The sequence below is a fragment of the Xenia sp. Carnegie-2017 genome, unplaced genomic scaffold, assembly GCF_021976095.1.
Source record: "Xenia sp. Carnegie-2017 unplaced genomic scaffold, XeniaSp_v1 HiC_scaffold_19, whole genome shotgun sequence".
Lineage (NCBI taxonomy): Eukaryota > Metazoa > Cnidaria > Anthozoa > Malacalcyonacea > Xeniidae > Xenia > Xenia sp. Carnegie-2017.
Genome location: NW_025813481.1, coordinates 1,609,838 through 1,624,868, shown reverse-complemented (window position 1 = coordinate 1,624,868; position 15,031 = coordinate 1,609,838). Strand labels below are relative to the sequence as shown.

At 35.0% G+C, this 15,031-nt stretch overlaps 2 protein-coding genes across 3 annotated transcripts; one reads left to right on the top strand and one right to left on the bottom strand.

Annotated features, from left to right (window-relative positions):
* The first annotated feature begins 207 nt into the window (after positions 1 to 207).
* Positions 208 to 1,703, top strand: LOC124437956 (peroxiredoxin-6-like). 2 transcript variants are annotated; one of them, XM_046987917.1, is made up of 6 exons: positions 208 to 410; positions 739 to 1,036; positions 1,126 to 1,199; positions 1,281 to 1,353; position 1,399; positions 1,439 to 1,703. In XM_046987917.1, the coding sequence occupies exons 1-6, from the start codon at positions 325 to 327 to the stop codon at positions 1,567 to 1,569; spliced, it is 663 nt and encodes a 220-aa protein (XP_046843873.1). In that variant the 5' UTR covers positions 208 to 324; the 3' UTR covers positions 1,570 to 1,703. The 2 variants fall into 2 exon arrangements, with proteins under 2 accessions (XP_046843873.1, XP_046843872.1); XM_046987916.1 differs by lacking the exon at position 1,399.
* Positions 1,704 to 1,990: 287 nt separating this feature from the next.
* Positions 1,991 to 11,199, bottom strand: LOC124437958 (ral guanine nucleotide dissociation stimulator-like 1). The gene is given in 18 exon segments (XM_046987919.1): positions 1,991 to 2,469; positions 2,923 to 3,034; positions 3,433 to 3,637; positions 4,312 to 4,380; positions 4,485 to 4,606; positions 4,684 to 4,716; positions 5,858 to 5,944; positions 6,275 to 6,355; positions 6,430 to 6,514; positions 6,583 to 6,686; positions 6,935 to 7,159; positions 7,358 to 7,488; positions 7,728 to 7,906; positions 8,452 to 8,505; positions 8,827 to 8,841; positions 8,844 to 9,124; positions 9,911 to 9,976; positions 10,785 to 11,199. Coding segments are annotated over 18 exon segments (2,037 nt in total). The 5' UTR covers positions 10,872 to 11,199; the 3' UTR covers positions 1,991 to 2,368.
* Between the last annotated feature and the right edge of the window lie 3,832 nt (positions 11,200 to 15,031).

Sequence of the window (15,031 nt, the reverse complement as noted above, 5' to 3'; positions counted from 1 at the left end):
CCACGAAAACGAAAAAATTGCAATCCGAGAAATTGATCAGGAAATCATGAAAGAAAAAACATGTTTTTTATCACTCAACAACAATGATTATTTATAATGAAAAATGAAATCATCCCAGGTTTCGATAAATTTAAAAAATTTTTACGTTAAATTTTTACGTTAAATTTTTTGCGTTTTGACGTCACAAGGTTACACAAACAAGTTACAATAATGTTCATAATTAAATATATAATTGCGACTCACCCCATCACGCATCACCCCACATCACAATAAACGCGCTATTGTTCATCTACAGATCTACAGTAAAAAAGCTGTACTGCAATAATGGTTAACTTAGGTGATGTCTTTCCGGATTTCGAGGCTGAAACGAACAAAGGTCCCATCAAATTTCACCAATTCTTAGGAGACAGGTTAGTGTCAAATGACTCGGTCATTTTCTTGCACAATCATAATCCCTTGATTTAGCATGCATAACGATCATCAAGCTAACTCTACACAATAATTTGATGTAATTCTTGTCTGAACATGGAAGTGATTATAAAATACATTGTTTAATGTGCCAACCCTTGATAAGAAAAAGGCAAATCCTTACAGCAGCTTCGAACTTTGAATCGTGAACTCAGTACTGTTAATTTATGATCGAGGAAACTCCTCTGGGCTAAGTATAAAAATACCCACTATTGACAAAGATCGGGGACGTGGCAAGCGTAATATTTGCGTGTTGTATTTAAAATATAGCTGGGGGATCCTATTTTCTCATCCTGCTGACTACACACCCGTTTGCACAACTGAACTTGGCCGTGTTGCCCAACTTGCCCCAAAGTTTGCAGAACGTAATGTTAAAATGATTGCATTGTCCATTGATTCACCCGAGTCCCATAATGGTTGGATCAAAGACATTCAAAGCTATTGCTCATTGAAAGGCGATTTCCCTTTCCCAATCATTGCTGATGACAAGCGTGAACTGGCTGTTAAATTTGGTATGCTTGATCCTGATGAAGTTAATGCCCAAGGAATTGTGTTGACATGTCGAGCTGTAAGCATCCTGTTTCTTTTTTAATCTTTGTCTTCACTTGCAATGTGTTGATGCAGGTCATATATAAACCTTTGTCTTTTCTTGTGAAGGTTTTCATCATTGGGCCAGACAAGAAGCTCAAATTGTCTCTCCTTTATCCGGCTACCACTGGACGCAACTTTGAGTAAGTTTAACTATGTATGTAAAGATTACACAAAATATGAATGATTTCATCATTTGCAGCATTTGCTTCTATTCTTTATAGCGAGATTCTCCGTGTGATTGACTCCCTCCAATTGACTGCTAAATACAAGGTTGCCACTCCGGTTGATTGGCAGGTATATCTGAAAATTCATCACATTTTCATTTGTTATTTCATTCAGTGTAAGTTCTTCCCATTTATTTTGTTTTGTCTTGTTTTAGCATGGTCAAAGGTAATGGTTGTCCCTTCTGTTAAACCAGAGGAATTCAAGACATTGTTCCCACAGGGTGTGGAAGTGGCCAAAGTTCCTTCTGGCAAAGGCTATATCCGAAAAACAGATGCACCAAAGTGATTTTAAACATTACATATTTACTGATGGTTTTTATCTGGCATACCTAATAATTGCCATAGAAATGTTACTGAATACACATACTCAAAAAAATGAACTGTGTTTTCATATTACATAAATAAAGTCAACTATCATAATGACTGGCCATGTTTTATTGTTGCAGTTTTCATATATAAATGCATGTATTTGTAGAACTTATGAAAATATCTATGGTGTTACTGTAGTGTGATGGAAAAGCACTGCCATATTTTGGATCACAACACATGTTAGTTGAGCAATCTCCCCCCCCCCTCCATTATATCTTACAGTAGAATACTGAAGACCCCCCTGTAATTTACTAACTGCAATCTCAAATTATCATTACTTAAATCAATAGAAGAAAACATTGGATCATACAGCTGAACACAAATCAACTTCAAAGTTGTTTACCTAACCCAAATGTTTATCAAACCCTTTTTATTTGTACAAATCTATAAATACTCGTAAAACTAAAAATACAATGTGTGAACAAGAGACTGATTCAAGGTAATTAGGGTGTAAAATATTTACAATGATTTAGACAATGTTTATAAAAAATATGAAAGATTTAAGGCTGTATAAGATCTGGTATCAAAAAAATGTCTCAAGTTTATCCATCCATCAGAACCCCCCCTCTCAAGTTAAAATTTAATGTACACCATAGCTCATTCATTAGAGCTTATTAGAGCAATGGTGATGTCAAGAATGACTCTTATTTTCATAATAATCCTGAGGTTTCAAATGTACAAACATAGCACTTTGCAATACAATAAAATATTGTGCTTTACTTCTTAACCTTACGAAGAAGAAAATTTAATGCTACTTCTCTACTGTTTACCACAACTGCATAGTAGACATTTGCTTCTTTTGTGATTACCACTTCATCTACAAGGAAAATTTAAAAATCCCAAAATAAATTTTCAAGTATTATTAGTTAAGCAGTAAGATTTGCAAGTGCTTAAATAAAGTAGAATTGGCATTTGAGGTGATAGTGTGACTAAATATTCATGTCTTTAACGGCATTCTCTTTCATTGATGGTAAAAAATGATGTAGGTTTAAGGCAAAGTCTTCTTTAAACCTTATTATTGAGTTAGTAGCATGTGTACATGAAAGTTTTATCACTAGCATTTGCTATAATCACCAGCATTTGCTATCCCAATGCTATTGCAACTGACCCTCTCTGCTCTTTCAACTGTGGTACCACTATTTCAACTGTATTTTAACTTTTACACAAAATAAACAGTGTTTCATTGATCATTTGCTAGTCTAACTACAACAATTAATAAAAACAATTTGTATTGCATTTTTGCAAAAATGATGAAAAAACATATACATACTTCCATTTGATAACACTTGAACAAGATTGTAATTTTCAGCTTCTTTGACATCCATATTGTGTTTCATCAAACAAGACTTGATCACGGCACTAGTTTTCTCACCCTCAGTAACCTTAATGTGAACATGAGATCAGTGAGTATCTTATCTACTTAATAAAAATTGTGTGTGTGATTTGGAGCTTTGGGAAAAGAAAAGTCAAGAAGAAAACACATGTAAAAATAGAAATGTAGAAAAGAGTATAAACTTCATGCTAAGGTTCGAATTGTCACATTAAAGTTGAAAATGACACGCTAAATTTGGAAACGACACATTCAGGTTGGAATTTTCACGTATATAATACAATTATTTGTCAAAAGAATTGTGAGACATGTTGAGATCATCACAGAAAAACAACTGAAGAGTTCTAAGGGGGGTACATTGTTCTACATGATGATCGAGAGCTGCAAGACTTTCCTTTAAAACACAATTTATTAACAGTGTGCTTGTCGAGAACACAAACGCCAACTTACCCAAACACTTTTGTACATATTACAATCATTCTTATTTTCTATCGATACACGAACAATGTGACCACTACCACACGTCCGCAAACATCCTTCAGACTGAACTGACGTACCGGAATCCTGCCGTTTGTGACCTCTCTGACTGGATTCGAGCGATTCATTTCCTTTAAACGAGCCTACTTTTGCAAGGTCAGTCTCGCTCTTCATTTTCCTGAGGGAGAAATAGTGGGAACAGCTTTACATAACTGAACTAGTTTGTCATCGTCGTTGTCGGTATGGCATGTTGTATAGGAAAAGTCTGTCGCTGAAAGGTGTAGGTTAAAGCGTTAAATGGAATGAAAAAGTGTCAAGATATAAGGTAAGGTATACAGTGGTCAAAAATACAGTCTTTATTGTGCAAGTACAAGTTACGTTGACTATAATGAAATAGTGTAAATTAGTTGAAATGTTCAGCAGTTCTAACAAACTCAAGTTCAAATGTCCAACTTTACATTTAATATTCCATCTTACAAAAGTGGTGAGAAAAAAACGTCATCAACGTTTTTCGACATTAAAACAAAACCAACACATTCATTCACAACAGAGATTGATAACGAGGCTATATTCGCTTCCTAATAATTCGTTCATGCAGTGACGTAGCCAGTCTGCAAGTTTGGTCGTGCTATGCAAAGTTCATTATAATAGCACGACTAAACTTGCGCCCCGGCCACGCACGCCACTACGTCATGTAAAGCTAAACGTTTGAACCAACATGTTCTTGCATTTGAGTCTCGATCTTTTTCGTTAAAGTAATTTTTTTACTCCAAATATCAACCTCTATTACTACAATTCTCCGTATAAAAATCAGCACAAATATAGTTCGAGGTTCGAACCATACTTTAATACCTTGATCGAAAGAGAGACGTTTGTCTTTTATGGAAAGAACCCGATTCCAAGCTACAAGAAAGCGCGAAGCTAAAAAAAATATAAAAACATCATTATCCTCTTCAACTTTCAAGTGCAACAAACGTCAAAATTCTTCAACGGAACAATGAAGTATATTGATCCTTTTTACTCACTACTCGCCGTCGTTTAGCGTTTCCAATGAGTCGAACCATTGATGAAATCGTTCATCCCTGGATATGCTATAGTTCTTGGCTGCTTCTTGAAATAGTCTAATCTGAGCGATGATTTCGAATTCCTATAAACATATCACATTGCACTTTAATAATATAGTGTATTTTGAGAAATTTCTAAGGGTGTTAAAATAAAACATACCTTTTGACGCTTTTCGAAGTTTATAAGATTTCCCTACAATAAGACAAACAAAAGTTAAACAAACAATTATTCACTGAGTTATTTTCATATATAAAGCTAGCATGTCTGAAGTGTAATCAAATCGTACGTATATGATAAACAGCACAAATATTGTATGTATGATAAAATATTGATTATATCTAATAACCAACACTAACATCCACCATCTCTAATAACCAACACTAACATCCACCATCTCTAATAACCAACACTAACATCCACCATCTCTGATAACTAACACTGACATCCACCATCTCTGATAACCAACAGCAACATCCATCATATCCAATAACCACCACTAACATCCATCATCTCTGATGACCAACACTAACATCCACCATATCTAATAACCAACACTGACATCCACCATCTCCGATGACCAACACCAACATCCATCATATCTAATAACCAATGCTTAACATCTGCTATATCCAATAACCAAAACTAAAATCCACCATATCTAATAACCAACGCTTACACCCACCATCACTGATAACCAACACCTACCATATTTGATGACCAACACCAACATCCACCATACCTAATAATCAACACTAAAATCCACCATACCTAATAATCAACACTAAATCCACCATATCTAATAATCAACACTAAAATCCACCATATCTAATAATCAACACTAAAATCCACCATATTTAATAATCAACACTAAAATCCACCATATCTAATAATCAACACTAAAATCCACCATATCTAATAATCAACACTAAAATCCACCATATCTAATAATCAACACTAAAATCCACCATATTTAATAATCAACACTAAAATCCACCATATCTAATAATCAACACTAAAATCCACCATATCTAATAATCAACACTAAAATCCACCATATTTAATAATCAACACTAAAATCCACCATATCTAATAATCAACACTAAAATCCACCATATCTAATAATCAACACTAAAATCCACCATATCTAATAATCAACACTAAAATCCACCATATTTAATAATCAACACCAACATCCACCATACCTAATAATCAACACGAAAATCCACCATATCAAATAATCAACACTAAAAAAATCTACAATATCCAATAACCAAAACTAAAATCCACCATATCGGATAACCCACACCAACAATATCCAAATACCAACACTTACATCAATCTTATCAGGATAAGCTGTATCAATCATCATGAGATCGGTAAGAAACGTCCCTAAATATGGCACAGTGCCACTAATGACGCCCTACAAAATATGAACGTAAAATGCTTTGAAACAAAGATGAAATTAACGTAAAATGTCCCCCAATTGATGTTTGCTCAAATTTGTAACAAATGTTTTAAAAAATAATATGAAAAAAGTCTCCTGTCTAACTACAAATTCTACTGCCGATGTATGGGCTCCTGGAATATGATTTCCCTTTTCTAATGCATAGGGCACGCTGAATAAAATCTCCCCTCTGGAACTGTTTTTGACAAAGTCCAATCCTAATTTTTCAATTTTCGCAGAAACGCCTAAATGCCGGAAAAAGCACATTCTTTTGTTGTCCTATACATTGAATGAATGCTTACTTACATTATTGGGTTGTCGATGACTTGAGCCTTTTCGTAATAAGGACGATTTTTTCTTCAATTCAGGGTGTTTTGCCGTACCTTCCTAAGAACAAACAATTTCATCAATAAGAAAATATCGACAACCATATAATAAACAGATAATAAAATGTGACAAACCCTCTTTAATAGCTCTCTACCGATGTGCTGATTGCTATCTTCCGAGACTAAAGCGGCTAGCTCTTCAAATAAAGTCTGATGATTTCTAAAAAAAGTTCTTCTAATAATCGTAAAAGATACATGCGCCATGCATCTTGCATCAACATATAGTACCTTGAAATTTCTGCCCATGTTTTTTTCAGGCGAAATATGGGAGTGGATTGGAGTGCGGACAATATTGATTTTAAAGAAGAAAAGTTCTTTAGATCCCTACATTCCTAGTATAAAAAAAAGTAAGGAATTTGAATGAAATATTATTGACAATGTAAAAGACAGTGAAATTGGTATATAAAAAAATGTTTACTGTTTAAAGAAAGGGAAAAAAACAACAGATGACTTTAAAGAAAAACAAGTTTTCTGGTATTGCACGGGTGAGTCTTCATGTTGAAAATATGGCATGACTGCTCTTTGAACAAGGTTTCTTTGCAAGAAAAATAAGCTCCTAAAATGAGCTAGTATTATTTACCTGAGCAATCGCGATCCAAGCTTCTAATATTCTCGCCCGTCCGCGAATGTTAGGACTGCCCTTACCATCGCCAAAGAGAATAGTTGTCGTCACCCTTCTCAAAACAGCATTAAACTGATTCACCGTAGCTTTGACACTTGATGACCACGTCTTGTTCTCGTTCTTATCACGCCTCGACCAAACGCAACCAACACACTCCCGAGGTTTGACTGCTTTGAATAATTCCTACGAATGGAAGAAAACTTTCAAGTGAAGTACGTACATATAAATAGATAACTCGTGGTTGTTTTTACTATGAAAACAAGGGGCTTTAAAAAGAATCACGTGAGCATTTTTAAGGAAAACATTGCTCTAAAAGATAACTAGAAACGGGGAAAATACAACACGAAATGAAAAGCAAAAAAGAAACTATAATTAGCTTACAGCATCAATTAATGTTAATTGTTCCGCAATCTTCACTGGTTCACGTTCAAAAAGTGTTTTCAATTCAGATAATGGTACACTTTTTTCACTCTGGCCATCGACCTTGTCTTCCACACGAGAATAACACATATCTACAACAACATGAGAGTTACATGTACCTACAAAAACACGACAGTTACATGTATCTACAACAACATGAAAGTTGCATGTATCTACAACAACAAGAAAGTTACATATATCTACAACAACAAGAAAGTTACATGTATCTGTACAACAACAATACAAAACAAATTTTTTAAAGATGCCCTGCATTTTGCAACAAAAATACAAGTCACAAATACAAAGAACAACATAATAAGAAATCACTTACGGTTTAGTTGAGGTTTGTCCAACAGCTGCTCAATCTTACGCAATAGCTCTTTAGAGTGTGTCAACTTAAGCTCACTCTTGGCAAATGTCTGCAGTTGCTTCAATAATGAATTGTCACCATCTGTTTTAAAATCACCAGGAAAATTTTCGATCCACACAAGAAAAACATTGACAATCATCCTTGAGAAAAAGTAACATTGGCATGGTGTAAAAATGCTATCAGACTACACTAAATATAACAGAGTAACTGAAAATCTTACACAGAACTTACAGATTTAATGTTTACACATAACTTTGAGTGATGCAAAAAAAACAACAAAAATATTTCATTAACTTTACTTTTAATGTCTAAAATTGTTTATACTACTATATAACAGAACTAAGTGCCATTTACGTAATTCACTAAACCTAGTGTTTACATGACCAACTCTTTGAACAAACCAATGTTAATCAATCTATTAATACATTATCTACATGTGAAGTAAATTAGAATTTTAGCAATTTGGAAAACCTGGTTCACCATCGAGTACGTAGTGATTTTCAGTGGCATAGCCAGCTTGTAGCGTGTATATTTACTATTTCTGCTATGTAAATTCTGAAAAAGTTTTTCATTATTCATTTCTTCAGAAATATTTTATTCTCAAGATTTAGTGAACACAAAAATATTTGCACAGCGGAAGTTAAATTCAGGCTGGCTACGCTAATGTTGACATTCATACACCTACCTCGAGAAGCTGTCAAAATCAATGGATAAATTCTTCTTTTTCACCATCCTAAACCTAGTCAAAGAAACAAGATTAGGCCCTGTGAAGCCAAAAGCATTTTTCTACTCCTTAATAAGCTGTATGATAAAATAATATCATTTGAGTCCAGTTTCTATGCAGTTCTAATGAAAAACAGCAGGTGACATTTGTTATACATCATTTACATACAAAACACTCATGGTTGAATGAATAAAAAAAGAACAGAAGCAAACACAAAAAAATTTGTATGGTTACCTAGAACTACGAAGTTACAACATAGAGCTGTTAGTTCTATACTGTGATACCTATTCATTGGAATGTATATAACTGCAAGGGGTGTAATAAAAGCTGCATTACCTTTCAATCAACAAAAAAAAACAACTTTGTCACTTGAACAAAATGTCTGATGCATGGTAAGAAAGACTGTTAGAAAGCGAGTGTCAATTTCATCATCTTCATCATCAGCTGGTACCAAATACTCAATCAACTTTGTCATGGTTCCAGCTTTGATTGTTCGTCGCTTTTGGGTTTCCCATTCCAAGTGGGATACAAGCTGATCATTTCCAGGAACTTTGTTAGTAGTATGATAACGTACTTTCTTCAATATAACATGGTAGATGGCACCATCTTCCTTCTCTTCGCCCCAGTCCCTCACCTGAAATAAAATTTTGGCAAAATTCACATTCAAGGTCAATTTGAAGGTCATACAAGGGCAGAGATCTCAGCAAGGAGGGAGAACAGACATTTTTTTCATATATTTTGTAGACACTTGCCTCCTTCCACAACAAAAAAAATTATCTGCCCACTGTACCTGAAAGCTTTAAAATTTCTTATTAATTTAAAAAATTTTCATTTATAATAAAAAGTCTGTTTGGCGTAGCAAACATCAATTGAAAATTCCCAAGGCTATATGAATAATTGAACGCGACATTCTACTTTTAATAAAGAGAAAAACGAGCAAAAATCAATTATTCAACAAACATGTGTAATTTACATATGTTGGTTTTGATTTACAAACTTGCAAGGGCACGATCACTTAACTGTGTTTTTGTGTTTACTTTTCAAATATTGCAATCACAACAAAATAGTTCATTTTATTATTTGTAACGATAAACAGTTTCAATAACAAAACATAAGTTACATAACTATACACAATGACTGGAATTTCAACATACGAAGAACACAAATAGAGAAAATACGCACACATTTACAAGCAAGGGAAGAGTTTTTAACAGTAATAGAACTTTCCCGGACTACGAATTCGGCAAGGTTGGGATGAAACACGATTTAATTTCCTCGAACAAACGGAAGAAGTTTGAGTTGAATAAAGTGGTTGCATAAATTACATAAACAAATACTCATTTCAACAAAAATACTTCGCAATATGCTGCCCTTTTTTTATGCTTAAGTCAAGTACATGTAACATATTTTCAATACCAACCTGGTTCTCGACGGCACTCAGCATGTTCTCCTCGCCATTACTTACTGGTCTTGCAATTTGACTTAACTATATTAAAGAAAAATGGTTGAAACAATCGAAGAAAAGACTTTCCCTCGTATATCGTTCAAGTTGCTTCTTACAACACAGAATGAATGCACACTTCTTTGCTGTAAAGAAGCAACAAAAAATAGGTAAACAAGCAACAAAATTTAGAAAAACCAATCGAATAGATAAGCTCTGTTTAAAGCTATATTGTTCAGCATGCCAGCACGAACAAATCAACCGTATAGATGCAAGTTAAATAAGCTCCAAGAAAAGCTAACGCTTTAATGGAAAAGTACCTGAATTTGCAATTCGACGAGCGTCAGGTAAAAACACGGTTCGAACTCAGCAAAGTGTGGCGTACAAACATGTTGCCTCCATTAAAAAATTTCGAAGTAAAACATTCATAGCTAGAACTTTCTAATTATACATACATTTATAAATATTAAAGAAATGTCGCAATTAATTTATCCCACAATGGGGGAATCGTCTTCCTCATAATTATTAATAAACTTAATTCGCTTCAAGACTAAGCTCTTTTGTTTTGGGAACATTTAACACGTTAAGAAATTACAACAACCCAGTTGCTAAGAATAACATTCGCACACAACAATATATAACAATATTTATGCTTAGCGCCATTAGGATAAAACTTAGCAAACGTGACAATTCGTGAAAACTGGACCGCGCGAAATTTGACACATATTAAAACAACATATGAATGAATGCTATGCCGCAAGCAGCGTAAATTTCCACTAAATCATTTCAAGTCAAAAAATGGTGACAGAGTTAATCAAGAAATAGCACAATTATCGTTTGTAGTAAGACATACCGTGATGCTGTCGGAACTGTTTCGCCATTGTTGTCGGCGAAGTTGTTCCAAATTCAACGACTGTCGATTTAAGAAGTTGAACGGCATATTCACGCAACGATACTCCAGTTCATCAAACGAAGCATACTCTCATTGACGCTGTCATTAAAAGTGGACGATTATTTCTCACGGAATACAACAGAACTGTCAAAAAGTATAAATGAAAATAAATCACAGAGGCTTGAGCACATATGTAGAGACATCCGCAAAAAGCACTTAATTTAAAATTTCGATACAATGGCTTCCCTCTTCCGGTAATTTTATCGAAGCGAGTTGTGAAATTGACAGTGCTTTAAGCAAATTACGTTAATATTAAAAATATTGAAGCAGGACCATGTAAAGGTTGAAATATTTTGTGACATTCCCAAGCCAATCAAACGGCAGAGGTTAGCATGTTTGTCATCATATACTTATGATAATCCATTATTTGGTTTAATCGTCTAAAATGGAATCTGCATTCGAAACTGAAAATCTGACGAGTCAATACATAACGTCATGATTTCGATAATCTGCTGGGAAATCCGCAAAGTGGTAAACATCATTCAAGTAAGTTAAAAAGAATTCAAGAATCACAAAACATAGAATGCAAATAGCAACCAAAATAATCTTGAAGACTTCAATATAACTTTGACAAAAACTGTTTGCAAATACCTAGGCCGAAACACCAAACCATTATCTAGCAAAGGTTGAAATATATTGTGCTTCCAATATCGAAACCGTATTTCCGTTTCCCAGTAACCTCTTCATTGAGTTCCTTCGCTCGCTGACACGAAAACTCGTTTGCAATATGGAAGTCATTGTACTTTATGGAAATGTACCTGAATTAGTGGGCTGCGAAAAGTCATGCAAGACGCAATACTCACTTTGCCATTCAAAATCGTTCGAATCTAATTAGAGCCTCAATTGTTTCTAATAAAATACTGTGGCTTTTTTTTTTTTAAAGTGTGATTATCCCAAATCATCCCACCTTCACTCTTGGCCTCTTCTCCGCGAACCTCGTCATTCACAATCATTGCAATAAAAAATAACTGATTTATTATTTACTACAAACGTCGCTAGTAAACAGTCAGAAACGGCATTTGAACTTTGTGAATTGGAGTAAGGTCAAACACGACCGAAGATCGCTTCAATGAATGCAGTAAATGTTGCAAGTCATACTATAGCATTGATATTACCGACCTAGATACAGTAAAAAATATATACAAAAATATTTGCGTTATATGATTTATCTCCAAAAGTTAATAGCTGTCAAATACAAACCTGAAATGTTCTCTCAAAGGAAAGTAGGAAACCATGTTTAGCGTCGAGCCGATGCCTGATTTCATAAAGAAATAAAAAAATCAAAGCGTAGCAATATTACGACAATACCAACACTCTTTTAACAATTTACTTTTTTATGCAAAGACGACATTGAAAACTATGACAGCAATAGGAACTTTTTAACAAAGGGCAATCACAGATGGCCACAAGTTATTAATCGGATTACTGTATCCAACCATAGTATCAGATTTCAAATCACATCGTCAAGTCTAAACAAGAACGCCACATTGCTAAAGATAGGGAAGGTATTATGCAACTGACAAAAACATGTTTGTAAATGATGATCGTCCAGGTTAATAAAGTCCTGAGAAGGACTGTTTTTGTTGTTGTTGACTGACGTTTCGACAACCTTAGCGGTAGTCATCTTCAGAGTCAAATGAGGAGTAAACGTCAGGTTAGCCGCATTTGTTGTCTGGTTCTTACGTCATTGTATTATCAAAAACATGTTGAGGCAGGCATTTCAGGAACGCTGATACAAGCGATAAGATCATAATTGTAAAGTATGTAATTGAGAGAGGGGTTGTTTTTCTTCATTGGCAAAACACATTTGCATGTTTTGGGCGATAGACAACTCACGCGAGCTTGTCAAAAGAGTTCGTTTGAGAATGTGAGACACGTTTCCATGGCAATCCTTTATGAGGCTCACTTTGCTCGCCTAGATGAAAGGATCGTGGGCATGTTTAACAAGGGGAGATTTAGAGACAAAAAATGAACTGAACGTTTTATACATCGAAATTATCAACTTCAAATAAAAAATCGCGTGGACAACATTTTCTCTTGCTCAAACATACATTAAATATAATTCACGAAATTAAATATATGGCTTTGATAAAGAGTACATTAAGTACAGCCTTAAGTGTCATAAAACCTTTGATAGTTCATGAAAGAAGCATAGTCATAGTTTCCTGGTCTGTGTACAAAACGGGTGTCGAAAATTCTTCGCAGACATGGCCATTAGCTTGACTGAACACATCAAAAGGGGGACAACTTGCCATCGTAGGGGGAGTATTTGCTATCGTAGGAGGAAACCTTGCCATAGTAGATCGTAGGGGGAGTATTTGCCATCGTAGGAGGAAACCTTGCCATCGTAGGGGAGTATTTGCCATCGTAGGAGGAAACCTTGCCATTGTAGGGGGAGTATTTGCCATCGTAGGAAGAAACCTTGCCATCGTAGGGGGAGTATTTGCCATCGTAGGAAGAAACCTTGCCATCGTAGGGGGAGTATTTGCCATCGTAGGAAGAAACCTTGCCATCGTAGGGGGAGTATTTGCCATCGTAGGAAGAAACCTTGCCATTGTAGGGGGACAACTTGCTATCGTAGGGGTAGGTATTTACCATCGTAAGAGGAAACCTTGCCATCGAAAGAGCAAAACTCGTATCATGAGCAAAACTCGTATGAGAAGCAAAACTCGTATGAGAAGCAAAACACGTATGATTGTCATGAACATTCTGTATTTCTGACGCGTTGTGGGTTCCAAAATCAGGTATTTCGGAAATCTGAAATGGCTCATCCATATGAGATAATCTTGGACGGGTTGATTGATGGTCAGACATGACACCATTCTGTGATTGGCCAAAGATGATGTCATCCAACATGGCGTAAATGGAAGGAAGCGTTTGCTCTTCGGACGAAACACTTGTTGTTCCTGAACTGTTTTGTGATGGAATTGTTGAAATACCCAAGGGAATTGAAGTGATGGGAAGGCCTTCATAGCGTCATGACTTTAACTGACGTTCTTCCCTTGTGTTAGAAGGGTCGTTGTCTGCATCGATGAATGTGGCTTCATTAGAGCATTCGTCATAGTCTCTTTCTCTCATCCTATATAGGATAGCAATCAAAGACAACTAAATAAAACTGAAGAAAGATGCTTCATTACTTATTTATAGCTTAAAACTACTTAAAGGATGAGTATCAGAGTCATGCGCTTGATTGGCCATTTTAAGGAACCCCGAAAATGGCGACTATGATATATTTGATTTATATACATAAGTACAGCATATAAATACGGCGTGAATACCGTAGCAGCAGTCAAACTATCAACCATAAATGCCTCTTATAAATAAATATGATCACAGAAGTCACTAAACGAAACAAAACCTGAACTGAATACTCATTGGATTGCTTATCCCGAGAAAGTACACGAAGATTCCAGTATATGAAAACATAAGCATTAAGCGTGCAAAGCATAACCCTGATACTCATTCTTTAACTTTTGTGTATAAACTCGCAGTTATTATTAGCATCAATTAGAAATACAAAAATGAGTATTAAAGGGTCGAACGAAGAGGTACTAATAGTGACTAAAACCGAAGTATTCTATGTTGAAAAGTATGTTTTCTGACCAATGAAAAACAAGAACCGGACAATTTGAAATAATTTTCTTGATTTTGAAATCATTTTATAGTTCACTTGGCCGCCATTGTAAAGCATAAATTTGTTAAACTTTATGTCATTTAACGTAAACAACACTCCACGCAATTTCCACGAAAGTTAACTACGCAATTACTTAACTATCCAACAAACTACGTTTTCTGCAACGCAGTTAAGCCGAGCAGTTAAGTTACTACAGTTAAGGAGTTAACTACAGTAGTTAGCGTTAACTGTAGTTAAAGTTTACTACATTTTTATACAACCGGCCCCAGGTCTTATAGAACTCAATGACTCCAAATCGATTTGACGATCTGACGTCAAAATAATTTCCGCTGACGCTTTCTGTGCCCACGCTGCTAAACCTCAAAACAGCTCAAATAGCGCACTTAAAGACGCGATTATGTCAAAAATAAAATTGCTGATATCAAAATTTAAAATATAGTAACCTTTGCATAAAAAATGGAACTTTTAACACCAACATTATGTGAAGGTGGAGTTCCCCTTTAAGCGTGCAAAG

Bases quoted from the DNA above. Each gene is read 5' to 3' on its own strand.
- LOC124437956 (XM_046987917.1), top strand. From the start codon at position 325: ATGGTTAACTTAGGTGATGTCTTTCCGGATTTCGAGGCTGAAACGAAC. The intron at 1,037-1,125 runs GTAAGCATCCTG...TTTCTTGTGAAG, and splicing joins TTGTGTTGACATGTCGAGCT to GTTTTCATCATTGGGCCAGA. The intron at 1,200-1,280 runs GTAAGTTTAACT...TATTCTTTATAG, and splicing joins ACCACTGGACGCAACTTTGA to CGAGATTCTCCGTGTGATTG.